Source organism: Drosophila hydei, unplaced genomic scaffold (genome assembly GCF_003285905.1).
Source record: "Drosophila hydei strain 15085-1641.00,03,60 unplaced genomic scaffold, DhydRS2 tig00008150-arrow-arrow-pilon, whole genome shotgun sequence".
NCBI lineage: Eukaryota > Metazoa > Arthropoda > Insecta > Diptera > Drosophilidae > Drosophila > Drosophila hydei.
In genome coordinates, this window is record NW_022045854.1 from 297,678 (window position 1) to 322,199 (window position 24,522).

Genomic DNA, 24,522 nt, shown 5'->3' on the forward strand with positions numbered 1-24,522 from the left:
AAGTCGATCAACTTCAACTGAGACATTGGGCTTAATGAAACATAATCTAATGATAAATATACGATATTATACGATATTCAACAAATAAATATACGAGATTCAAGTAAAAAATATACGAAGCAAAGTATCGACCGAATGGATTCGAGATCTTTAATAAAATATGATGCAATCACAGTAGGTTTAGGGATGGTTTTAAGGCAAAATGGATCATACTTACATAATATCACCCAAATTGAGACGCGCTGGTAATGGTGCACAATTGTCCGGGCCAGCGGCTGTTAGGGGTCGTCGGCGCTTGTTAAGTGGGTGCGAACCCGGCGGTGTGCCGCCCCTGGTGACGCCATCTCCAATGATGGCAATGTTGTCATCCAGACTAAAGGTATTTGCGTTTGCCAAACGTCCCATCGGGGATGAGACCCTACCGCGTCGAGCACCCACTCCACCCAGCATCCTGACAGTTCAAAAAAAAAAAAAACACACACGCACCCCAAACTAATTAAACATTACAAGACAACACGACTATGAAAGATGACAGAGCTTACTGTTTCTTATAGAGGAAGCCCTGCCCCGAGATCAATGCGTTAGTATCCGAACCCGTTCTCGACTATTGCTACACGTACCACGCACTGCACTGGCCAAAACCCTTTTGCCAAACATCATAATATTTAATATAATTTTTTAGGCACTGAAACGATCTGCATCTGGCATCAGCCTTAGCCAAAGACCAAACATATTCGTATCTGAAACGCGACCGATGCTGGATGCATTCTCTGGCACCTTTCGGGCTCAACTGATGTGCTACCTGTACAGCAAGGCATGCCGACTTACCTGAGCCCCACACACACACATCGCCACAGACATAGAGATAGACTTGCGCATGTACGTAGCGGGCTTTGATGATGACAATAGCGAACAGACGGAGGACAGCAGATGATGATGCGGAGGATGACGTGCTCGATAGCATCGAGCATATGCGCATTAATTAGTTAGCGCCTGGAAGTGCTTGTGCTACTTATTTTATGTGACCTGAGTTTAAAACTTAAGCAAAAGCCTAAATTAAAGCCAGGTAATTAAACGTAATAATAAAATAAAAAAAAAAATAAAACGAATGACAAATTAACAAAGCGAAACTTGACAGATTCGAATTTTAAGTTTCAATGAATCGATTGCATCACAATATAAATATATATATTTATATATATATATAAGTTCTATAATCTTAGACTTTCGATAAATTTTGACTGACTGACTCATTAAATATCCATTTGAAAAGATCAAAACTTCAATTTTTTTATTCGTCAATCAAATTTTTGAGTATGAATAAAGGGAATCAGATAGCTCATGAAATTAGCTTCATATTTTATAATTTTCAAGATATACTCTGGAAACCAATTAGATATATCGATTTTTATAGATTTTCATCAATTTTTCTTATCGATTTTTATCTATTTTTGATCGATTTTAAGAAAATGACTGCGATAAGCTTGCACTCCATAAGAATCTATGCTTATGATTCCTCAATGCTTCAGTCAGAGCGACTCAGCTTGGCCTGCTCAAGAATATATATGAAATACATGAGTGTTCTGTCACTTCTTCATACTCTACACCCCAATTATGTGCCCAGATTGGCCGTTTAGCTCGAAGTTGACAATGCCCGATACAAATTTTGTGTGTCTCTAGCTATAAAAACATAACGAAGAACATTCATACAATATGCAGGAGATAAAAGTTTGGTTTATTTGGTTATGTACAATTTGTTGGACAGTGTAAATGAGTAGAAAACAGTTAATGAAACAGCTAGGCATAATCTAATCCATGTCCTCGTCCTCGACATAGTCCCACATGTCGTTGGGCGCATCATCTTCAAAGCCAAATATGCGCTCCAGATCCTGTTCAGCATCCGAGCTGGCAGCATCCGCTGTGAGCAGATCCTGCTCCGGACAGGAGCTGCAACGGCTCTCGTTGATGCCATAGTTCAGACAATGAGCACCCACGCACTCGCAGCAGCCGTCGTGGAACCAGCGATAGCTATTGGCACCCATGCTCTCGCACTGCTGCTTGCATTTGTTCGATCGGATGCACGAGTTGACATAGATGACAGTGCAGTTGACGGTGTCGGCTGGCCGGTGCCTGGGCAGACTGATCAGATTGGATTCACCTTCCATGCGCTGCTTGAAGCCAACACGCATTGGTATGCGAATGGTCGACCATTGATCGTCGTCCTCGGCAGTTAGGGTGTCAAACAGCTCGGGTACACCATCGACGTCGCCTATCTCCGAGCGAAGCGTCAATGCGGCCGAGACGTCCTTGTGCTTCGGACACATATCCAAGCAGCCGCAACACTCCGTATACAGTTCGCCCAAGCAATTCAAGCAATCCTTGCAGCAATGGCAGTCGTTCAGCTTGCACTGACAGCTCTGGGTGAGCAGGCACTTGGATACCACTGAGCCGCAGACCATCTCATTGCAGCCATCATCGTTGGCGGCCACCGAAACGAATCCAACTATTATTAACACCAACTTCAGCATTACTGCAGTAATCAAGGCTCAAACTAACAATGATGCAATATTGGATATTGCGACTCAAATTTATATATGCGCCAACCGCACACCTGACAATCAGTGCCCAGTCAGGTAAAGCAACCCGCGGGCCTGTGGCTTTGCTAGGTAGTGGATTAGCTGGTCATAAAAGCAATTTAAAAGAAGTTAAGCCCAGGCTTTGTTTGTTTAGGTAAGAAGGGATCGTTGCGAACCCACCCAGGGCGGTCAAGGTAGCCCTGATCACGTGTCAAGTTGGTAGCATGTCGTCCATCGAGGGTTATCACAGCAGTTATTTACTTCAAACTCAACTTAGCATTTGAATCGGGCACACGTTACATTACATTAGACCAGAGACTCTCTCACACATACATACACAAATTAAATAACAAAAGCCATTATCCAATCAATAAACTTGGCGACGTCTGCGTAGATTATATATTGACTAATACAGCATTGAGCTGATGCGCCGCTGGGGCTCTTTTCGCTGGGCAGGGCAGCCGACACTGTGCCACGCAGCATCCAGCGATTGTTCTTGAGTATCATCAGTCCGGCACCAGAGATACCCGTGCCAGCTCCGCGCCTCTCTAGCTCCTTGCGCCCATTCACTCGGTGGCCACCCAGCAGGAAACCCGCGCAGAAAGTGCGATTCGACGAGAGGCTGCGAAAGTGTTCATTGGCCTTGAAGCAATCCGCATTGGCAACGATTGGCGCCTTTACCACAATTGGTATGGACTTCGATTCAGCTGTGGATGCTGGACTTTTCGAGTTGGCTGTTTCATTTGTAGATCTATCGAAACTCCATCCAATCACAATGCCGTGCTCGCCCACGATATATTCCATTTTGCTGGAGCCCGACCACAGGCAGACGGGCTGTATAAATGTATTGAAGCTAAAACGAAAACAATATATCACAAAAGGGGTATATACGTTTTGAGCAAATGATCGACAGAAAGCAGACATGTATATATATATTCATGATCAAGATGAGGGTCTCAGCCATGTCCTTCTGTCCGTCCGACCTCGTTTCTCAGCTCATTTACTAATTATCGATCAGACATGACTTTCAAGACTATACAAATTAAAGCAGCAAATTCATTTAAGTTATAATAAAAATGAGCTTGAGATATCATAAATATCTATACTATAATATACTATCAATAAGAAGAGGAATTGGGGTGCCCTAGAAGGTATGTCCTAGTCGGATATTTCCGAACAAGTTATACCTGACAATTGACTTAGAAATTGTTACAGTTTTGACATGATGCAGTCGACTAGTTCGCTGGGATAAGCTGGCTAGCTAGGGATGGTTAAATTATTTATTATTAGTTTATATTAGTTAGAGTTAGAAAGAGAGGGGAGAGAGGGCGAGATCACCGCTTACCGCACTTCATTCTTGAGTAGAATAACAGCTATGTCCGCGTCGTAGTTGCTCAACTGTCCGTTGTAGTCGGAGTGTATGTAGATGCCATCGACTGGGGCTGCCAGGGAGCCATCCTCGTTCCAGTTCTTCAGGTTGTGCCTGCCCAGAAAGACGAGCACCTCGTTGGCCGTGTACCGCTGATTGAACATCTGGAAGCAATGGGCTGAGCTAATGACAACGCGCGCGGAGACGAGAGTACCTCCGCACTGATAGTTCAGAGATGTTTGATTGTTGACGTAAATCGCCGCCAGCCAGGGCCAAGCACCGCGCGTTAACGAGGGCAGCATCGCATTGCCAGTCGCATCATTTTGACCATCCACAAGAACGATGGAATCATCCTCATCCTCATCCTCATCCTCATCCACAGCGTCGTCGTAGTCCGAGTCAAAAACTGGCAGCTGTCCGGACTGTTCAGCTTCAAAGCGAAGCGTATGATTCAGTTCGTGTGGCTCAGCAGTGGGACTTGAGACCATTTTCCGTTGCCTTCGCTTAGGCAAACGAAAGTCAAGGGTCTCATCCACCCGGCCGCAGACTTCGCCCGGAGTATGAAACTTTTTTCTGCAACGATATTAAGGCACTTCTAGTTGTAATCTCCCATGCACGCTGCATGAGGGACTACAGGTACACATATACATTTAACAGACCACGAGCCTAATGCATACTTCTTGAACTGAATGGGCGGCAGAGGCTTGTGATTTCCCGGCAACTCCTTGCCAACAACCATACCAAAGTCTCCCTCAACGGCTGGCGGCATCATGAGACCCGACGAGTTACTCTCGGGTACAAAGGTTAGCTTTCGCGTGTGCTCCAATTGAATTTGAGTCATAAATATGCTGTGATCTATAGATAGACTATAAATAATGCCACATATGTGTATATATCGTAATACTATGTACCGCCAGATCCAATGCAGATAACTTGATTATTTGCCGAAATGAGCACCAGCTTGGGTGGAAAGTGATGTTTGGGAAAGCGAATCTTGTAGAGCACAGGCGCATTGCTTGTAAACCTTCCGCGAGTCAGCAATTCAATCTCACCTAGGTAGTTCTGAAAGGCAGCAAACTGAATTCGAATCACTACTCAAGCATCTCAAGCACCCACCGTCGTTGGCTTGCCGCGCATGGAGAGTGTTATGCGGATCTGCAGTGCCTGGACATCCGGATTCCGTATGGCTGCGAGACCGAACCACTCGCTGCCATCGAACCTGTATTGAAAGACCTTCGGACACGGACTAACCGGCATGCCCTGGGCCAGAGCCTTAGTAAATTGCTCGATGCATATCAGTAAAATTGTAGTGAAATGCATTTTCATCGTCACCTGTTCGTCTTTATCATGCGTTTCTCACTTCTCTCTGTTCGCGCTGCATTCATATTCACATCAGCGCGTCCATATGCATTAGGGTGGCTCAACGCCACAGCAGTTTGCCTTTTAATTTATGACGAACGAGAAAGTCTTGCTATCTACTGAAATATATATTTATATATATATATATGAAATAAATTTTAAAAACGTCATTTCCATAAACAATATTTATTTATTATTTATATTATTATTTATTATTTATTTATTTATTTTTATTCAATTCGTTCAAGGTTCAATAAAATATTTGACATCCATCTTAACTTAACTTAAATCAAGTAACATATGAATAAGAAATTATATATTTTTCATTTCAGCTTTAACATGTCACACAATTCTGAGCCACCCTAATGAGCCAGCCTATTTATTCGCAAAACCTATTATCTGTGGACCGCGTGCTTCGTTCTCTGTTTACGTTTTGAGCATAATAGACATACATACATACATACATACATGCATACAATATTGGATCATTAGATGTTTACTCACTTAATCTAGGGGCTTTATATGACGCTTCTTATACCCTGTATATAATTAACAAATGGAAACGAGTGCTTTAAATTTTATTGGATATTGTGAATAAAAAATATATCTTAAGGAATAGTAGTACTAGTAAAAGAGTAGTAGTAAAATGACAAAAGTAGTACAATAATATTAGAATAGTAGTAAAAGAATAGTTGAATAGTAGTATAATAGCTATACTACTAGTAGTAGAACTCCAGTAAAATATTAGTAGAAAAATAGTAGAGCAGTAGAAAAATAGTAACATAATAGTAGTAGAGTAGTTAAAGAGTTGTAGAATAATAATAGAATTGTAGTTATAGAATAGTAGTAAAATAGTAGTAGAATAGTAGTAGACAGGTAATAGCAGTAAAAATCCAGTATTAGCACAGTAACATATGTATTAGTACAGTAACATAGGTAGCTTAAGACTGGTAGTAGAATAATAGTAATAGTAGAGAATGAGTAGTAGTTAAATAAGAATATTACTGGAGTTAGAATACTAGTAGAAAAAAGAGTAGTAGATTAAAACGGGAAACCTAGTCCTACAGTTAGATTAGTAATAGATATCAGTTGAAGATAATAGTGAGAATAGTAGTTGAGTAACATTATAAATAAAGTAAAAATATTAGTGGAGTAAGAACAGAAGTTAGGCAGGAATCGATTTAGAGGAGTAGCTAGGCAAGAATATTAATAGACTTCAGGAACAGTAGTAGACACGAATGGTATTAACTATCGAAGAGTAGTAAAGTAAGGGGAGCAATTAAATAGGAATAATTGTAGATCTCAAAGTGTAGGAGACTTCCAGGAGTAGCTAGACAGAAATAGCAGTAGACTATCAGGATGAGTAGAGTAAGAAGAGTAACTAGCTAGGCCAGATTAGTAACAGTCATCTAAGATGTAGAGCCAGAATTGCTAGACAGGAATAACACGACTTCGAGGAGTAGCTAGACTCGAATAGTGGGAGAATAGTAGTAGACTACCAGAAACAGCACAATAATAAGAGTAGCTGGACAGGAATAGTAGTAGACTTGAATAAAGGTAGTAGCAATATAGATATGGACTATTTCATGAATATTTTGCAAGTTGTTGACAATAAGCTTAGTACACCGCCACGAAACACATGAATATATAAATATATTAATTTATGTGAGACAAACTATTCGGCTGGTGCTGGCTCGGCTGGGGCTTCTGGAGGTGGGGCTGGAGCCTCTGCTGGAGGTGGCTCTGGTGCCTCAGCAGGGGCTTCTTCCTTGGGTGGTTCCGGTGCAGGTGCGGGTGCTGCTTCGGCAGGTTGTGGTGCGTCCTCTGTTGGTGCAGGTGCCGCCGCTTCAGCGGCTGGTGGTGCATCAGTTGGCGCCGCTTCGGCCGCGGGTGCCTCGGCTGGTGCAGCCTCACCATCTGGTGGCTTGGATGCAGCCTCTGATGCGGCTGCCGCAGCCTCAGCTTCTGGAGCTATTACGGATTTCACCCTAGATGCATCACGCGATCTATGTGGCTTGGTCTCTGGTTCTGCGACCATTTGCTTCTTCTTTTGCTGCACAAAGTATAGACAAATGGGTAAGTTAGTCAAGAAAAGAAAGAACAAAATCAAAGCAAATAAACTTTACCTTCTTCGGCTTCGGCGTCACGTCTGGTGGTATCTCCTCGTCAGTCCTATAGTCCTCCGGGAAGAACTTGAGTGCATCCAAACGACCACTTTCAACATTGCTACTGCAATAGGTCGGCTCAAACTGAACTAACGAGAGCATCGTATACGATTGCACCTTGTTAACTTTGAGGACAAATCGGTCGGCTGGTGTCTGCTCCTTACTCTCGTCGTATCGGAATATCGAGTTGGTTATTAGTTTCGCGTCGCCGGGCGTGTCGTTCGTGAAGAAGCCGTATAATGGGACATCTTCTTTTATGGATTCCATCACTTCCAAAATATCATCGCGCTTAGACGCCTCGAATGCCATTATGATGTGTGGTGGCTCTGGTGGTGGATCCGGAGGCAAAAATCCGTTTGTCTGACTGCGGAAGAACACATAGATCAAAGCTGCATGGGTGCGACGATTGTTAGCCACCCATATGGGCGGTATTTTGACTCGTTTTGTGCGCGTTAGAGCCTTCGGGGGCTCTTCTTCTTCTTCCTCGACCTCCTCTTCGGTGACAACGTTATCGTCCAGTCCCAAATCCATGTCGAGTTGCATGCCCGGGAATGCTGGTTGAGCAGCTTGCACAACCTCCTCTTCCTCGCTACCCTCCTCCTCGCCATCGTCCTCTACTTCTTCCTTTCGGCCTTCGTCCTGTTGGGCAGCGGCCTTTGCTTTTTCAGCCGCCTTCTTCTCGGCTGCTTTTTGCCTGGCCTCCTCTGAGGAGCTGATCTCCTCAACCCACACTTCGCCGTCTGCAAAAAGGAATATACAAAATAAAAACAAATAGATTTCGCAAGTTTCACTCATCCCGATCGACATACCTTCCACTTCCACCTCGAACTTGACCTTCAGGGGGGAGATGATAGGTGGAATTGGATAAGGCGCAGGGTGATCATCATCGGCCGGTGCCACGCGTTCCTTAGTTAGCTCATGGGCATAGGTCGCCAGCACATGGGGTATGGGTCCAGCGGACTCGTCTATTTTCCAGAAGCATATAAGCATTTCCTTGCCATACAATTGTTCTAAGATGTCGGTCGATAACGGATTCTTGCAAGCGAAGTTGATGATTTCAAAGTCCGCTGCGGTCACTTCAAGATACTTTCGATCCTTGCACTGCATCTTAAGGTGATCGGCTGGCTCGGCGAGTTTCTTAAACATATCGCGAGAGACTTGTGGCCCAAAGATTGTCACACCAATATCTGGCAAATTCTCCATTATGAGATCCGTACAATGGGTAAGGTAATCCAATCGCTTCTTATGTTGCTTCTCCCGCTCAATCCGATCAGCCTTGGCAATTGCATCATTCTTGATTTTAAGTGCTTCCGCTTCGATCGGCTGCAAGGCGTCAATGGAGTAAGTTGGTCGCGGGACGTTTGCCTGCGCCTTCTCTAACTCTTTGATTATGAGGGAGACCAGTTTTGGAGCATCGGACCCGTAGAACAAATTAACAGCTCTGCCATTCTTGGGACGACAACAAAGACAGGGCTTAGACATCATTCAGTACGAGTGCAAGAGACTTAGACTTACCATTGCGAACAGCCAGGTCGGCTCACTCTTTTTGTAAAAGCGCCTCAGAGCTGTCACGGTATCTGCTTTACACTGTGGGCAATGGCTTTACTAAGCTAATCAATTGTTAAAACTGAGGTCTGCAACTACATACAATTGCCAGGCTCAAGAAATCGCCTCCCAATTCCATTTTAACTCGGCGCAACGTGCCAACCATTCCCAGACATGGTCCACACCACTCCGAGTAGACTTCCAAAACTGCAAATCAATATCAGATTAATACAACTTCCTGGCTATTACATATAAATATATGTATATACTGAGCAGTCCCGGGCGGGTTAGGAACTTCTCAAGATCTTCGTCAGTACTGATTTCAGTTTGCAGCTGCTGTGCTCCAGCTCTCCTCGCCATGGTCTACTCCGCCTACGTCCAAACTTATACATAAGCGATTCAACATCCAAATACTTTAGAATAATTTTGAAAAAGAGCCAAATTTCTGTTAGCATCAAGCATATTGTAAGTTGAAATGTGTGTTCTGAACAACTATTTATTGTTCTGGGCACAGGCCTAGCAGCTACACAGCACTTTCTCAAGGAAATATTGATCAAACAATTTTGTTTAAAGTGCCTGACGCAACAATTAGAAGCGATGCAGTCGAGTCCTGGCAACTGCAAGATGCTCGTTCACGCTCCCATCTATTCGATGGGCATCATGGGGTTATTTGTAGAGCAGCTTAACCAGGGCAGTAGAGTCAGGGCCAGCCTTAGCCCACGACGTGAGTCTTTCAGGCGCCAACGGCTCCTCGGTTGCAGCACCTTCCGGTTGGTTACTAACTTATTTGTCCATATAGGGCACCAACTATAGAACTGTAGGAGCAAAGCCTTCCCTCTCTCAGCCTCACCTTCAAGGTGCGAGGTTTTATTCCTTTACGCCAACACCAACTATGCTATCCGGAGACTTGCCCGATTTGCCTTGAATAGACATAACTATATAGTCTCAATATACTTGAAGGCAAAAAGGTTTAACCAGCAACTGCATTAGCCTCGTTCATGGCCTTTTTTTTTGAGTCTGTAGTAAAATATAGTTGTTTTTCGATTTGCGTTGGGGGCGTGAGCAGACGCAGACACGGCCTTTTGGTCAAACTTTGGGAGTGCTTTTGCTACAGCCTAAGCGATTTGCCACGCCCCCAAGGGCAGTGGGCAGCATTAGAAATGTCATTAACCTAACGTCCTAAGCAATCGCAATTCTTATACACCAGTTACCTATTTGCCACGCCCCTCAACGGCCTTTATTAGATGAAGCCACCAACCAGCAACCAGCCAAATTACATGCTCCAAATTTCAAGTCTCTTGCCGCATGGCTCGCTTGGACAAGACGCACCAATAAACTCTGTTTGCTTCGTGGAGTATACATATTATATTGTAGAATTTCAAAACAGATCGACGAACACTGAAGCTCATTTCGCGAACGATAAATCTGGCAGATACTGCCTTGTGACCCAGTATTGAATATGTATTATTTTATATATGAATTATGTTATCTTTATGGCCATATGCATTCATTCAGTTTATCTGACCCGTAATAAATTAGTTAACCACATATTTATTTCAGTACAACATAGTTTCTTTCTTTCACTTAAGCATTAGCGAGTACTTACACATTGCATAACAAAGTTGTACATTCCGATCATACATATTTCGCTTTATATATATATGTAAATTTATATATAGTAATAATTTAAAAAAAAAAACAAATAAGAGTGCTCTAGTCGATGGCGGCCGACTAACAGATACCCTGTACCCAGCCAGACGGGCATTCCATTTCTACATAAACACAATCAGAGTTTCTCGATCTTCTTCTCTCAGCATTAGCTTTTAGTCCAATCCAAGTCTTCAGGGCTTAAATATGGCACCCAAATGTGCGCTTATGATAAAGCGGAGTGGTATAGATAAGAGCGCAGAATGTAAATCGATCTGGATCTTAAGTAATCAATTACTGGATAGTGAAAGGAACTATCAATACTGCAAGCAATACATTCCAAATGCATTAGCTAATATTTAAACAACAGACAGACGGACAGACATGTGCACATGTCTGATTAAAAATTAGATAGTATCGGGTCAGAGAAGCATCCTGCACTAGATTGTGTTACAATTACAAGAGTTGACAGTTGTCTAGTGTGTCTGGCATGGGTAGTAGGCGATAAATGGTCATTCGAATACTTCGAATTATTCACGTCCTTTCTAAAATTACTATATACATATATAAACACAAGTTAACATTAATGATGCATGCATGCGCATATTGATGCTTATAACGAGCCAGCCATCTATCTAACTATGTTACATGCTCTTTATCGCACTGAAATGCCATTGATTGTGATCACATTATTGGATACTGGCTCAGGCTCGTATACCTCATCATTGGTTCGCATCTCGTAAGGTGCATCATAAAACTGTTCATTTGGTATTTGGTCGTAAATGTTCTCTGCAAAGACGTTTCAATAAGTTAATAAATAATTATGAATAACTGTCTTAATAGGCACCTGAGCGATTGTTCACTCGTTCGCCGTCCACTGCGTTGTCATTACTGCGAGCTCCCCGATGCGCAGCTCCCCCTTGAAATGTGTTGAATGTCGCCGATGGATTGTTATCCATGTGCATGCGATTGTTTGCCTCCAGCGTTGAATAGGACATGACGGCAGCGTTGCGCTCATCTTTCGTTTCGGCTGCCTGAATATTCTCTGTGTTTTTCACCGGCCTCGCCTTGTTGCGATACAGGAATATGAGGCCAAAGATGACGAGCAAGCCGACGATAACTGTGGCGCCTATTGCCACACCTGTGCCCAGTTCCGAACTCTCTTGGCCCTCGACAGCTGCCAGCTCACAATGCGGCTGTTTTCCGCTCCAAGCACCTTCCTCGGTACATTTACGCAAATACTGGCCAATGCGCTGATAGTTGGGAATGCAGTGATACTCAGCAGAGCCGCCGTATAGAGTGGAATCGTTGACCACGATGACGCGACCGTTGTCAATGGCTAATGGTCGTCCGCAGTCGACAGCTGTTTCAGTTGGTAAATAAAGCACATTAATACAAATTGTAAAGACAGCACAGAACAGCTAAATCGATAATGCTTACGTCTGCATGTCGGATTCTTGCCCGACCATTTGCCATTCTTTTGGCAGATGCGCGTATCATTGCCCATCAAGATGCGACCCTTGGCACACTTGAACAGAGCCATCGAGCCGACAGCCCGAGTGTCTGCCTCAACAATTAGACTATCGCTTACATTTGGCATATCACAGACAACCTCCACGCATTTGGGCGCCTCGTGGCTCCAGTTGCCATGCTCTGTGCACAAGCGTCGCGAGACGCCGTTCAGCTTGTAATTGACATTACATTCATAGAGGACAGCTGCTCCATAGTAGGTGACATTCGTTGCCAATGTGACCTTGCCGTTTGTTATATTTTCGGGAGCTCCACACTCCACATCTGAAAGTGTTCAATGATGATGTATTTCGCTTATGTTTTCTGTTCTGTATACTTACAAACACACTCTGGTATTATGCCGCTCCACTGGCCATTATCCGTACAGGTAGCCAGTGCCTCGCCCACCATTTTATACCCACGCTCACAACGGTATTTTGCCAGCGCTCCAATTCTGAAATGCCAACAACTTGATTACATTTCAGCAAACAGGTTTCAATACAAGATTTCACGCGAAATTCCATATTCAAAGTGAGACAATATATAAATTGTATACAAATGTTATTTTCAGCAAAATGATTTTGCTGTCGATAGCCTAACTTTACACAGAAACATGATGAATGTTAAAGTTCATATTCGCTTCATCTTATGAAACGAACTTTCTATTCATTGAAAATGAGTGAGCGGACCATAATGTATGTAACAGCCAGAGAAAGAGGTGGCTTATTGTCGATCAAGAGAACGAGCTGAGTCAGCCTAGTCAACTTCTTCAACTTCAACTCTATCCTAGACCTATAGATATTAAATTTACTCTGTGAGCTCTTGTAAGGAGTGCAAAGCTAATGATAATTTCAGATTTTGGATAGCTTCTCTCATTACTAATTATTAATTTGAAAGCTTGGACTCTTGCACTTAGGCAATTTCATTAAAGTCGTACATCTAGGGTCATTTAGCTCCCATAGTTGGTTACTGTATTAGAATCTCTTCTAGTTGAGCACACCCGAGTTGACAACTCACTTGTATGTTTGGGCCGTATTCTGTGTGGAATCTGCTGTCCGTATAAGAGTACGGCCGTACATGCGATCATTGCCGGTGACGGACAACAGGCTATGCGTAGGCAACATTGGTTCGTGACAGCGAATTTCTAGAGTTCATAAACAAAGGCATGATTAAATGTAATGTGTGTTCAAATGCGATTCCATAGTGAGTGCTACCTTCGCATTTGGGCGAGGATTCGCTCCAGATGCCCGATTCGAGACATTTCCGTTTGAGCGGGCCGCTCAGCTTGTGGGATGTCGTGCAGCTGAAAATCACCTCTGAGCCGACATGCGTTGTGTTGGACACATATTTGAGGGTGCCATAGGGTATGGGCAATATGGTGCCGCAGTCGATATCTGCCACAGTAGATATAAGGCAAATTAAATTCTGTTTGCATTACCGTAATACGGAATACTTACATTCACAGTAGGGCGCGTCGGAGCTCCAATCGCCAGTGTCGAGGCACTCAAGCACTGGATTCCCATGCATTATATAGCCCGGGTCACAGTTGTACTGTATCTTCGAGTGTACATTATAGTCGTAGCCGATGACAAAGGAGCCGGCTGGCACTTGCGGCGTTTCACATGTGACTAGCTCACAGACGGGCGCCTCTCCCGACCATTTGCCGTCCCTAGTACAGTACAGCTCCGACGGCCCGTCTAGCCAGTGATCCTCGTCGCACTCGTATTTGACCACAGAGTCGACGGTCGTGCTGCCGTTCAGTAGAATCGATATACCACGATCCGGACGAGCGGGTGCGCCGCAATCAACAAATCTGCACGATGGCGTTTTGCTCGACCATTCGCCACCCAATCCACAGGAAATGATCTATAATATATGAACATATATGAACATAAAAGCATGGAAAACCAAAGATCGCTGACCCAATGTTAGTTATAGGTCTAGCAGAGATCATCCATAAAAATTGCAGATGCTGCAGAGGAGATATAGTTTCAGCAATTGCCACAGTTTTTGGCTTTGATCATTTATTGTAAATGAGACCTTATAAGAGCAGGCAACACCTGAGCATCTACTCCGAAATTGCAGTCTCTGGACAATCGGATGGACGGCAAGACGTACATTGGACAATGCCAATACACTCGTATCACATTGTGAACGTGAATATAAAGTAATTATACTGACTCAATTTGAGCTACTTACGGCCTCGCCAACGAGCACGTAGCCCGGTTCACACACATACGTGGCCGTGGAGCCAGCTCGTTTGTCATTGAACTTCACATGGCCGCCCGTTATCAGCTGTGGATCTGGACACCAGTCGACCAGGCACTCGGGCTGCTTGCCATTCCAGCCATCCTGCAAGCATGTTCGGTTTTCGTTGCCAATCAACGTGTAGTTTTCGTGGCAGCTGTACGTGGCCACCACGCCGTAGCTGGTGCGATCCTCAGACAGATGTATCGAGCCAAATTTGAGTTCTGGCAGTGCGCCGCAGTCAACATCTGCCAAGAAAATGCATTAGTACATCGAGTCGTTTCTGCGAGTGAGGTCTACACACATTTACAGCTTGGAGCCGAGTTGCTCCAAGTGCCATCGGTTTTGCACTCGCGCTCTGCGTGGCCGAGCAGCGAGTGGCCCTTTGGACAGTCGTATTGAATCTTTTCGCCCAGTGTAAACTTTTTGCCCAGTACCGTTGTGTTTTGCTTCGCATCCGGGGAGCCGCAGGACAAAGGTGCTAAATAGAATAAATAGAAGAAAAATCATATAGACAGTTGCTGGCTGTTCAAATTTAGCTGAACATACTGTGTTGGCATATGAAATGCAGATAATCCAGATTGCAGCCAACATCGTTCCAGAGCCAATTGCGTCCGCCGTCGAAGACAACGCAATTTTGTTCGCCATTGTAATTATTTGGCTGGTCCTTGCCCCATGCCGGCTTCTGCACTACTTCACCTGTAATTCGCATTGCCATTAGGTGTTGCATACATTGTGGAAAAGTTAGTTATTTTTAATGTCATACCATTCACCCATTTCCAGGTGCGAGACGTAATGCCCGGTTCCTTTTGTGCGCCAATCCAAACCAACTGCGGTTTCAGCTCGGACTTTCGACGCTCCAATTCCGATAAAATGTATTGACTTGTAGCGCCACGAAACTCGTGCACGAGATTGCCACCTGGTTGAGAGAAAAAAGGATGGCGGCTATCGTTAATAATTTTATCGATAGTTTTTGTCAGCTGCATACTTGCCTGTTTGCTTGCATATGTCTTGAGCTTTTTCGAAGCTTTCTCCTTTCGTTACATGAAAGTCGTAGCATGTCTTTGAGAATGTTGTCACAACGGTATCAACGCCAATTTTGGGACTCAAGCAGCGATCAACCGAAAATTCATCATTTGTAAATGTCTCCACCTCACACAAACTCAAGCTGCCCTCGACACCAACCAGCTGTATGGCCACATATTGGCCAACTAGCGGTCGGGCACAAGTGAAAGTCTTCACAATGCCCTCGTCGAGTGTGCCCGGGTACCAGGCGCACAGTGGATTGCGCTGCAAATCCGCGCTGCTATTGCCCACACGTATCTCCAGATCCTGCAACGGTTGATGGCCGCAGCAGCCTCGCGTTGTAATGCGCACCACATGCACCGCTTGCGGTGCCAAGAGATCCACACGCCACCATGGCGATGGTTCCTTTTGCGTTTCTGAGCACTCCTGCCCATCTGGGTTCTATGAGATACACCACGTCTGATTCAGCCTTGACTTATGTATATATGTATAATAAATTACCTTATTGCCTGGCTTGCCATCATTTGCATAGCTGGCCGGTCCACTGCGCGTATAGGAGCTCTGATTAACTGGCTTCCGGTAGGCGACATTGACACCACAGAAGGGCAGCTCTCGCTCCCAGCCGGTTCGCGAGTCACATTTGACTGTCGGCGATCCAAACAGCTCGTAACCGGCATCGCATGTGTAATGGGCTTCCGATATGCCCGTCTCACCGGACACTGTCCGAACTTTGGCATTTAGCGGCACTGCCGGCGGTCCACATACTAAAAATATATACACAAAAGGCCGTTATTTACTCTTATATACTTACATATGTGCATATGTATATTCAAGCATAGATGCGACAACTAGAACACACTTTCTTAAACATGACACAACTCAGTATTTGCTGACCCTTTCTCTCCTGCGTTCTCACCTAAGCGAAGGCTAAGCCGACACTCTTCTACCGTCGTGCAATCGAGCGAGAGATCCGATGCTCTCATCAGGTCACACAATGCACCATTTTCTTTTTCTTACTCTCCCTTCTCTCTCAAGTGTATGTATGCGTGTATACATACATTTGCACAAGCAGCTGTGCACAATTTCTTCTTCCCTTTTCTTCCCTTTGGAGAAAAGAGTATTGCAAAATGTTTAAAAAATTTGTCGCGCTCACACAAAGTGCAAGCTTTTACATCATGCTACTTGGAAAGGGTATCAAAAAGTTGACGCGTCTTAAAACCATATTCAAGTCGATCATGAACATTTACACTTACAACATATTTATTTGCTTGTATGTGTAAGTCTTGGTTTGTTGCCTGTTGAAATTGTAAAGCCAAAAGTTGTTTATAATTCGTTCATTTCGGTGATCGAATTTCGATTTTGAATCATTTAGTAGCAGAGCCTGAATAAGGTATTATATGCATTATATGCTGAGCCTTTGCATAACTTAAACTTTTAGCCAAATCTTTTTATTTATATGAAAATGAGTATCATTATGCATCAAGCTCTCAGGTTTATGCAATCTACATCTATATGTAAGCTATATCTATATATATTTATATTTATATAGTAAGAGCTCAAATATATTCCAATACTGAAAATTTAGAGAAAATACAGAAATGGTCTAAAGGTAAACTAAAGAAATAAAGTCAAATATCAAATAAGAAATTGGAAAAAAACAGCAATAAGAAATATGGAGTTATGCTTTGAACACTCGACTACTTTATGGCTAGAAAAATGTCCAGCAATTTCACAATGCCCTGAAAGTAGCTGCCTACCCATTTTTCTTCTTCTTGATTTCCCTTTGTTAGAACACAAGAACTCAATTAATTTGCATATAATATATAATCACTTAAATTTGGGCTTTTTTCCCAGAGACCATAATTTGTAAACGAACAAATTAAAAGTTTTTCCGTTTCTTTCTACAGTTTTCCCATAATGCTAAAATATTCACAAGTTTTATGTGTACGTTTGTATGCCTATAAATTCCAGCCGAAAATTTGTTATTCAAATTTTGTAACAATTTAAGAATAAAACTCTCATTATTGTTATCTACCATCTACCTTATATACACAAATATATATATATATATATATATATATATATATATATATGTATGTATGTATATATGTACAAGCTTTATATGGGCCCTATTATTGGCATAGATATTATGTGCAAATATTACATTGGCAATTGCAGCCGACTGTAACATTATTTTCGCCTTTTCTTTCGCTTTAGACTTCAGCTGGGTTTTATGCCCATTAAGATATTAAAACATTCCCATACCATCTGGAATCCGCATTTCATGTTACCATCAACATTTTCCTACAAAAGCAGAAAACAAGTTTCAAGCTTCGATTTGATCGAAAACAAATCGAAATTTCTCCCACACACACAAACCGAGTTGGACTCTTAGAAATATCTAAAATATATGAATATATATATTTTTACATACGTGTTTATTTATATATCTATATATATATGAGCTGTCGTTCATACAAATATAGAGACTAAGTGGATATATAATTAATAATTGGCACGATCAACGTCCAGTCCAAGATCAAACTCTAAATTATTCACATATGATACGGAATTGGCATATGGCCATCAATAACTCCTATAGTTTTTCGATCTACCGTGCTAGAATATCTATTAGCTATAAGCCCCTCAAAAGATATCGCATGTCAGTGCGAGCACAAGATGAAAAGGTCAAAAGTTAAGGCTGATTTGAGCTATGAAGTCGCTTAGCCGAGAATAGAGTATTTTATCATCAATTGCTGAATGTATTTAAATTTGATATGCATATGTTCCTTGGCTGGGTTTGGCATCGTTTTTAAGCTGTTTCAATTTTTCATTTGTTGTTCGCTGTTGCAGCTGTTGATGTCAGGTTTCTCCCTTCTCGACGTTGCAATTGTGCAAAGTGTTGCTAACTTCAATGATTTTGTTATTTTTCGCTCTTATGCCCAAGAGCCGTATAAAAAGCAGTTATTGTTATGAGACAACAATCGCCTTTATCCGGTTTTACCAGTGCTTATGATATCCATACTTATACGAGGGTTGCCAGTTGCATTGTGCGTGCAATAAAAACACATGACATATCATTCGCAATTAGCTCTATTCCTTTCCCAGGCAATTATTCAGCTCTATAAGACCTGGACAGCTTGAAAATAAATCGAGTTCTGTTTTATAACTAATATCCACATATATATCCATCTGACTTATAGCCTCAAGGGTCGTTCACTCTCCGTTTTAGACCTATAAGTGAAGAAGTCTTCACTTCAATTAGCTAGTTACGATCTTTGGTCTATTAACCATTTTCCTTTCGCTGCCATTAGAATCTTTTAGAGAACTCTGAACACTCATGGAAGACCTCGCATAAATCTAGATTAAACAATTATACATACACGTAATAAAATGACTTCAATGGGTCTTTCAGTTTGTGTGGGCATATGTATATAGGACGCATGTGTATGATACGATTTGAGAGTAATAAAAGTTGTTTCCTTGTCCGTTTAACTTCCTCAACTTGAACAACTTTTTATAACAATTTCTTTAACTTTGCTTAGGGAAAATGTATTAAAGCTCTAGGCAAACAGTTAAATCAGTCTTTTCCATTTTCCTTTTTATCTGCTTCAAAAAATATTGTCCACTTAAGTAATTTTATTCATCAAATCGGAATTTGTAAGTTTCACAAAGCGATTGCAAATTTATGAAAGGAAGAAAAAATTTCAAATAATACGTTATAAAATATTTACATATTTGTCGCCATATGTCAGAGCCCGAGAGCAGCGGAGATCAGATCATGCAATTATAATTACTGTAATTATTCGTATGCGGCCCACAGTCTTAAGATGTAAAACCCGTACACGTGAAATTGGACGGAACTGGCCACAATTTTTATTGGCTTCATCTATTTTTTAAATAAGTCGGAGTGCGGCGAGCAGGGAGAGAGGCAGTCTCGACTAGCAGATACCCGGAACCGCGCGTCGTTGCTTAAAAATACGTTTGTTTTTCTGATTTTTGCGGATTCAAGTTGTTAAGCAAAAAGTGAAGTACTCTGAGTACTAAATATGGTAATTGTCATGCCACATTCGACCTATGCGATTTCATCGAGTTCATTCAAGTTATCGATTATCTAAGCGCGTGCTTAGCTCCATTAGGATCAGCGAAAGATGTGTTCATGCAGACGGATAAACAGAAAGAATGACGACAAAATCGTCCTAGCTGCTTGTTCTTATCAATAGATATAAGTGGACCTAAGATTTAATGAGCATAAGACTTGTTTCCTATTGAATACCAAGAAAATCAAAGGTCAATAAAATTTGATAGCCAAGAATAAGCTTGCACTTCAAAGTATTTTTGGCTTACTGAATCTTAGCTGGAAACTAGAATAGGCTTTAGGTTTACGACCCTATTTGCTTCTTTCAGATACGAAATCTTTGATAATAACTTTGACAAATTCCCTATAACTTGACGTAATAGATCAATCAAATTGCGATACAATAAACAAAAATAAAACATAAATAAAAATTATACGTTTCAATTAGCAATTCCTGTTGGCATGTGTTGTTGGCCAATCAAACAAATATGGCAATGACTTGAAATTAAAGTTTTTATACGAAATGTGTGGGGAGTTCAGTGAATATGCATACATGAGTGGCTATACCTATAAGTAGCTATGGAAACAAACAAATTTGGATTGATCTGTCGAGCAACTTGATAATGATCGATAATTATCGAGCTCTGTCTAAGACGGCGATGCCTTTCCGAACGAATCAAGTAGCTAATATACCCTTTTATTTCAGTGAACGAGTCTGAAAGACAGATGAACTACCTTCACATTTGCGCTAACTGGGGCAGCCAGCACAGGTAGAGGTAGCCAGGTAGTTAGCTAGCTGGCTAGCTGGGTAGGTAGGTTGAATCTAAATTCCGTTACGACACAAAAGCGACATTTATAAACATATCACATACATAGGTGTATGCAATGTTTGAAAGTCGTCAACAAAATTCGAAATGCGTTTGCCCCAGGCAATTATAAGCGTTATAAAAATTATTTAAATAATGTTGAACAATTGGAAAAAGTCGAACAACAAAATGGGTCAAGAAAAATGCATCTTGTATAAGTAATAGAGGAAAGTGTATTTTGCCAATTTTCTATAGATAGATGAAGCAGGTGTACTTTAGGTCTGGGCTATTGGCCCCTAAGCCAGCAACAACAAAGCAGTTTTAGCTGCTGGAGCCAAACATTTGCTGGCCTAATTCTCGATGCGTAGACCTGGCTGTACATCAAAATACATACTAATTCGACTAATATATGTATATATATAGATATATATAGCATTTGACTTGATTTGATTTTTAATTTAGCATTAATTGATTTGCGGTTTGTGAGCTTGATTGAAAAGCGTCAAATTCTGGCTTGACTTATACAAACTTATATGTATATCCATATATAAAGATTATATATATGAATTGTGTCTAATTGTTCTGCTCTAGATTTGGCTCTGGCTCATGCTTCTGCCAAAATATGTTTAGATCAATTAAATATTTGAGAATGAAATTGGAAATGTTTAATTTCAGAATCTTAATCAAACTGTAATGATTTATAAATATTGCATATTTATTTCGAAATCTGTAGACAATAAGTATTTAATTTACAATATTTATGCAGCAAACTTAACAGCAATTAAATAGTCGATAATAATTGAAGGACTTCGCTGCATTTTGCTTTGTTATAAAACTATTTTCTCAATCATTTAATCATCGTCATCATCGCTGCTGATAAGGAACTTACCGTGACAATTTCCGTATGTTATTAGCGACATCATCATCATCATTACCAGGAGTGAGTGTTTCGTAGAGGCCATGGCTCTATGCAAATCGTTTGCCGACGAGTCGAACAATAACCTCTGGCTAAAGCGAAACATGGCTTGCTCTTTGCTGTTATTAGCTGTTGATTAGTTGCAGTCGTATATACAGTTAGTTTTCAACTTATTTATGTATGTAATTGCATGTGCAGCATATGTATTTAATTAATATTCACAACAACTAACTAAGCCTCGCTGTGTATGAACCATGAGTTTGATCTCTCTCACAAGATTTTCATTTTGCATTCACACTGAAATTTTCACTTGATATAGTCATGAATATGAATGTGTAAGAGTGTATCAGTGTGTGTGTGTGTGTGTATGTAATGGTGCATAAAAAGCAACAACAAATGCATTTAAACACGAAGAAGAAGCAGAGGAAAATCACAATAACCGGGCAATGACTTTGAAGCTCAAAACTATTTGAAACCAAAAATTCATTCAACATGTAAGTGCAGCCACACATACATACATACGTATTAACATATACACACGCACACACATGTGTGTGAATATATGTTGGCTTCCCCAATAGTAGATTGGCTTGGGAAGCACTTACATAGATATTATGCATTATGTGAATGTTGGGGCCTGAAAACCACTTTACTGGATTTACTTTATGCAGCGTCTGTGGTTTTTGTTTCTGTATTTTGCCATGGGAATCACATTCTTGGCTAAGTTGGCTGTTTATGGTCTGAACTCTTTGCAGTCTATTTTGAAATCTCAACCTATGGCCTTCAAATGTTTGTTTGTGTCTGACATAGCGGCAAGGCTGTGCAAGCGAAATATGATTATTGTCTAACGGTCTATTCAAGAAATCCATTATATATATATATGTATATATATATCTATACATTTAGAAATAGGTCAAAAGGCAATAAACAAAAGGAAATGCCTGTCATATGCAGCCATAGATCACTTGCAATAGCTGCGAAGGCATATATATATATATCTATACATAAATTGTTATTGAGTTAGGCATTTCGTTGACCGGTTTCTCCAACTTTCGTTACATCTAACTAGTATCTTTCACTAATTATCAACGATGTTGCCTTTGTTGTGCGTCGATAGCTACTGGCCAAAAAACCCCACAAGTCTCTGTGGTTCATTAGTTTTTTGGTTAGTGTTTCATGAATTCGATATACGATGTGTTAATTGAATCCATATGAGAAAGTACAATGCGCTCAAGCCGAATTCAAAACTTAATCCGATTCCGATTCCGATTCCGAATCCGAATACGAATCCGAACCAATATCCGAGCCAGGCAAACGCACACAGTCACTAGTCGCAATTCACTTCAAAACGTAATCCACATTTCAGTTTTTTTATGTCACACACACTTATTCACACACGCACACACACTTCAATATATATATGTAGCGCATATTGTATGCAGATATATTTATGATTATATACCAGGTACAAATATGGGTATACTATTTATTGATTTCGCTTTCTTGAAATGTTCTACTTTTACTCTTCCCAGAGGTTGAGTGTGGGAGATCAAGTCGTTTCATTTAACAACAGCACGAAAAAAAAACAACTTAAAAAATAATAAATAAATAAATAAAAAGATACTTTTTGGACTGGCGAGCACCTTTTGAAATGAATGGTTATCTATGAGCGTGAATTTATTAAACGTGTATATACACATGCATGTGCATATTTACATATACAATATATATATATATATATGAATTTATATATATATATATATATATATATATATATTTTTTTATATGTATTTTTAACGGAGTTCGCTGTTGCCAAACACAACACACTAAAACGCGCTCCGATCCGTACGCCTGACACGTCTGCTTGGAATGAAAGTTGACTTATAACTGGTTTTCTGCTGGCGCTTGCCTTACAGAAGTTCGCAGCAATGCGCGTGTGCAGCGACCGACCGAGCGACCGACGGCGCGACCGAGCGACCGAACGAACGAGCGACCGACCACCACCGTCACCATAAGGTTGATTGGTTTGCTGATGGCTGTTCGGCTTGTTGGTTTCTTGGTTGGCCGATTGGCCGTTCGGTCGTTCGTTTGGTTGTTCGGACGATTGTTGATGCGGTCGTGCGGGCGGTCGGGCGGTCGGGTGGCCGGTAGCTCGCTTGCTCGGTTGGTCGGTTAGCTGTTTGTCATTGTTGTGGCATTGTTGCAGACGTGAAATACAAGCAAGCTGCGCAATCGCAAAGCTTTACACAATTTGTTCGAGGGTGGATCGTAACATAAGTTATTGCCATTTTTTATGGATATGTGAGTGTGCAATGTGCAATGTTAAAGAACAGGAAAAACTTTGAAATATTTTATATAAACAAAGAAAAATAAAAGCTATTTACCTTTTAATGTATAAGCTTATTCAAATTGTATTAATCAGTCAATATTAGTCATTTTGAAACTATATTTTCAGTTTCTTTTTCAGTCCTAATTAAATTTCAAATTTAAATTAAATAAAATTTTCTCCACTAATAAATCAATGATTATTTTATTAATACTATTAGAATATAAGTTTCACTTATTTAGATCTATAGTATTAGTAATTAAATTTTTTTTCTTAAATAAATATACTTACTACTCAGCTTATACTTTGTACTAGTAGCCTTCAGTTTTATTCTTTTTTGTAGAATTAGTCAGCAAAAACTGGTTCTTTTAATTATACTTTGACGTTAATGCAAAAGATAATAAAACATTTTTGCTGCTCTTAAAGTACGCTAGCTTTAAAAGCTTAGCTTTTATAAAATGTTAAGTTTGTATTTACCATGTAATATCTAAGACCTCCATCAAGCACATTTGCAACTACTGAAGCAACCGGTGTGTAAAAGTGCCGGCATTGCTACCCCATTGTTAACGACGTAAAGTTGTATATACCCTGCATATACTGCATATGGGGTATGAGAAAGTATAACGAATGTATAGAACGGATTGTATATAACAGATTTTACATATGACAGATTGTGTATAACAGATTGTAGATATTTAACATATGGTATATAACAGCTTATGTATAAAATATTGTATATAACAGATTGTGTATACAAGATTGTATATAACAGATTGCGCATAAAATATGCTATATAACAGATATTATATATAACAGGCTGCATATAATATATTTTGTAAGACATGTTGCTTATAACAGATGATGTATAACCAATTGTATGCGCCAGATGGCTTCAAACAGCATATAAGCATTGTAGATAACAGAATATATACATTAGATTGAATTTATCTAAC

General features: G+C 41.0%; 5 protein-coding genes across 20 annotated transcripts in view; all 5 read right to left on the reverse strand.

The window, feature by feature from the left end:
* LOC111592349 (voltage-dependent calcium channel type A subunit alpha-1) overlaps positions 1–904 on the reverse strand; it is a 60,378-nt gene extending 59,474 nt beyond the window's left edge. For all 16 annotated transcript variants that reach the window (XM_030225926.1, XM_030225916.1, XM_030225930.1 and 13 more), the window contains exons 1-3: positions 829–904; positions 543–643; positions 218–451 (exon numbers count right to left, since the gene is read on the reverse strand). In XM_030225926.1, the coding sequence (XP_030081786.1) occupies positions 218–450 (233 nt within the window). In that variant the 5' untranslated portion in view covers position 451; positions 543–643; positions 829–904. The remainder of the gene's footprint in view (positions 1–217; positions 452–542; positions 644–828) is intronic.
* An 817-nt stretch (positions 905–1,721) lies between these two features.
* LOC111592353 (protein twisted gastrulation) lies at positions 1,722–2,546 on the reverse strand. Its single transcript, XM_023304510.2, has one exon. The coding sequence runs from the start codon at positions 2,526–2,528 to the stop codon at positions 1,809–1,811; it is 720 nt and encodes a 239-aa protein (XP_023160278.1). The 5' UTR covers positions 2,529–2,546; the 3' UTR covers positions 1,722–1,808.
* A 36-nt stretch (positions 2,547–2,582) lies between these two features.
* LOC111592352 (serine protease gd) lies at positions 2,583–5,291 on the reverse strand. Its single transcript, XM_023304509.2, has 5 exons — positions 5,062–5,291; positions 4,857–5,007; positions 4,623–4,800; positions 3,922–4,518; positions 2,583–3,429 (listed from the first exon to the last, which is right to left on the reverse strand). Exons 1-5 carry the CDS (start codon positions 5,269–5,271, stop codon positions 2,919–2,921), a joined length of 1,647 nt encoding a protein of 548 aa, XP_023160277.2. The 5' UTR covers positions 5,272–5,291; the 3' UTR covers positions 2,583–2,918.
* Positions 5,292–6,883: 1,592 nt separating this feature from the next.
* On the reverse strand, positions 6,884–9,523 carry LOC111592356 (fibrous sheath CABYR-binding protein). The gene is made up of 6 exons (XM_023304512.2): positions 9,284–9,523; positions 9,118–9,221; positions 8,985–9,056; positions 8,279–8,918; positions 7,431–8,209; positions 6,884–7,357 (listed from the first exon to the last, which is right to left on the reverse strand). The coding sequence occupies exons 1-6, from the start codon at positions 9,372–9,374 to the stop codon at positions 6,980–6,982; spliced, it is 2,064 nt and encodes a 687-aa protein (XP_023160280.1). The 5' UTR covers positions 9,375–9,523; the 3' UTR covers positions 6,884–6,979.
* A 1,097-nt stretch (positions 9,524–10,620) lies between these two features.
* LOC111592370 (sushi, von Willebrand factor type A, EGF and pentraxin domain-containing protein 1) lies at positions 10,621–22,922 on the reverse strand. The gene is made up of 15 exons (XM_023304536.2): positions 22,887–22,922; positions 21,217–21,372; positions 15,945–16,207; positions 15,410–15,884; positions 15,184–15,336; positions 14,967–15,116; positions 14,722–14,898; positions 14,370–14,665; positions 13,628–14,036; positions 13,385–13,564; positions 13,188–13,314; positions 12,512–12,624; positions 12,102–12,455; positions 11,509–12,024; positions 10,621–11,450 (listed from the first exon to the last, which is right to left on the reverse strand). The coding sequence occupies exons 2-15, from the start codon at positions 21,347–21,349 to the stop codon at positions 11,317–11,319; spliced, it is 3,480 nt and encodes a 1,159-aa protein (XP_023160304.1). The 5' UTR covers positions 21,350–21,372; positions 22,887–22,922; the 3' UTR covers positions 10,621–11,316.
* Between the last annotated feature and the right edge of the window lie 1,600 nt (positions 22,923–24,522).

What these genes read in the sequence shown, in the direction of transcription:
- LOC111592353 (XM_023304510.2), bottom strand. Translation starts at nt 2,528, where the DNA reads ATGCTGAAGTTGGTGTTAATAATAGTTGGATTCGTTTCGGTGGCCGCC.
- LOC111592352 (XM_023304509.2), bottom strand. Translation starts at nt 5,271, where the DNA reads ATGAAAATGCATTTCACTACAATTTTACTGATATGCATCGAGCAATTT. An exon ending in TGCGCGGCAAGCCAACGACG is followed by an intron (nt 5,008 to 5,061) that starts GTGGGTGCTTGA and finishes GCTGCCTTTCAG; the next exon opens with AACTACCTAGGTGAGATTGA. An exon ending in TATCTGCATTGGATCTGGCG is followed by an intron (nt 4,801 to 4,856) that starts GTACATAGTATT and finishes GTCTATCTATAG; the next exon opens with ATCACAGCATATTTATGACT.
- LOC111592356 (XM_023304512.2), bottom strand. Translation starts at nt 9,374, where the DNA reads ATGGCGAGGAGAGCTGGAGCACAGCAGCTGCAAACTGAAATCAGTACT. An exon ending in ATTTCTTGAGCCTGGCAATT is followed by an intron (nt 9,057 to 9,117) that starts GTATGTAGTTGC and finishes CATTGCCCACAG; the next exon opens with TGTAAAGCAGATACCGTGAC. An exon ending in CGACCTGGCTGTTCGCAATG is followed by an intron (nt 8,919 to 8,984) that starts GTAAGTCTAAGT and finishes TGTCGTCCCAAG; the next exon opens with AATGGCAGAGCTGTTAATTT.
- LOC111592370 (XM_023304536.2), bottom strand. Translation starts at nt 21,349, where the DNA reads ATGTTTCGCTTTAGCCAGAGGTTATTGTTCGACTCGTCGGCAAACGAT. An exon ending in ATGGCAAGCCAGGCAATAAG is followed by an intron (nt 15,885 to 15,944) that starts GTAATTTATTAT and finishes TGTATCTCATAG; the next exon opens with AACCCAGATGGGCAGGAGTG. An exon ending in CGACGCGCCCTACTGTGAAT is followed by an intron (nt 13,565 to 13,627) that starts GTAAGTATTCCG and finishes CTACTGTGGCAG; the next exon opens with ATATCGACTGCGGCACCATA.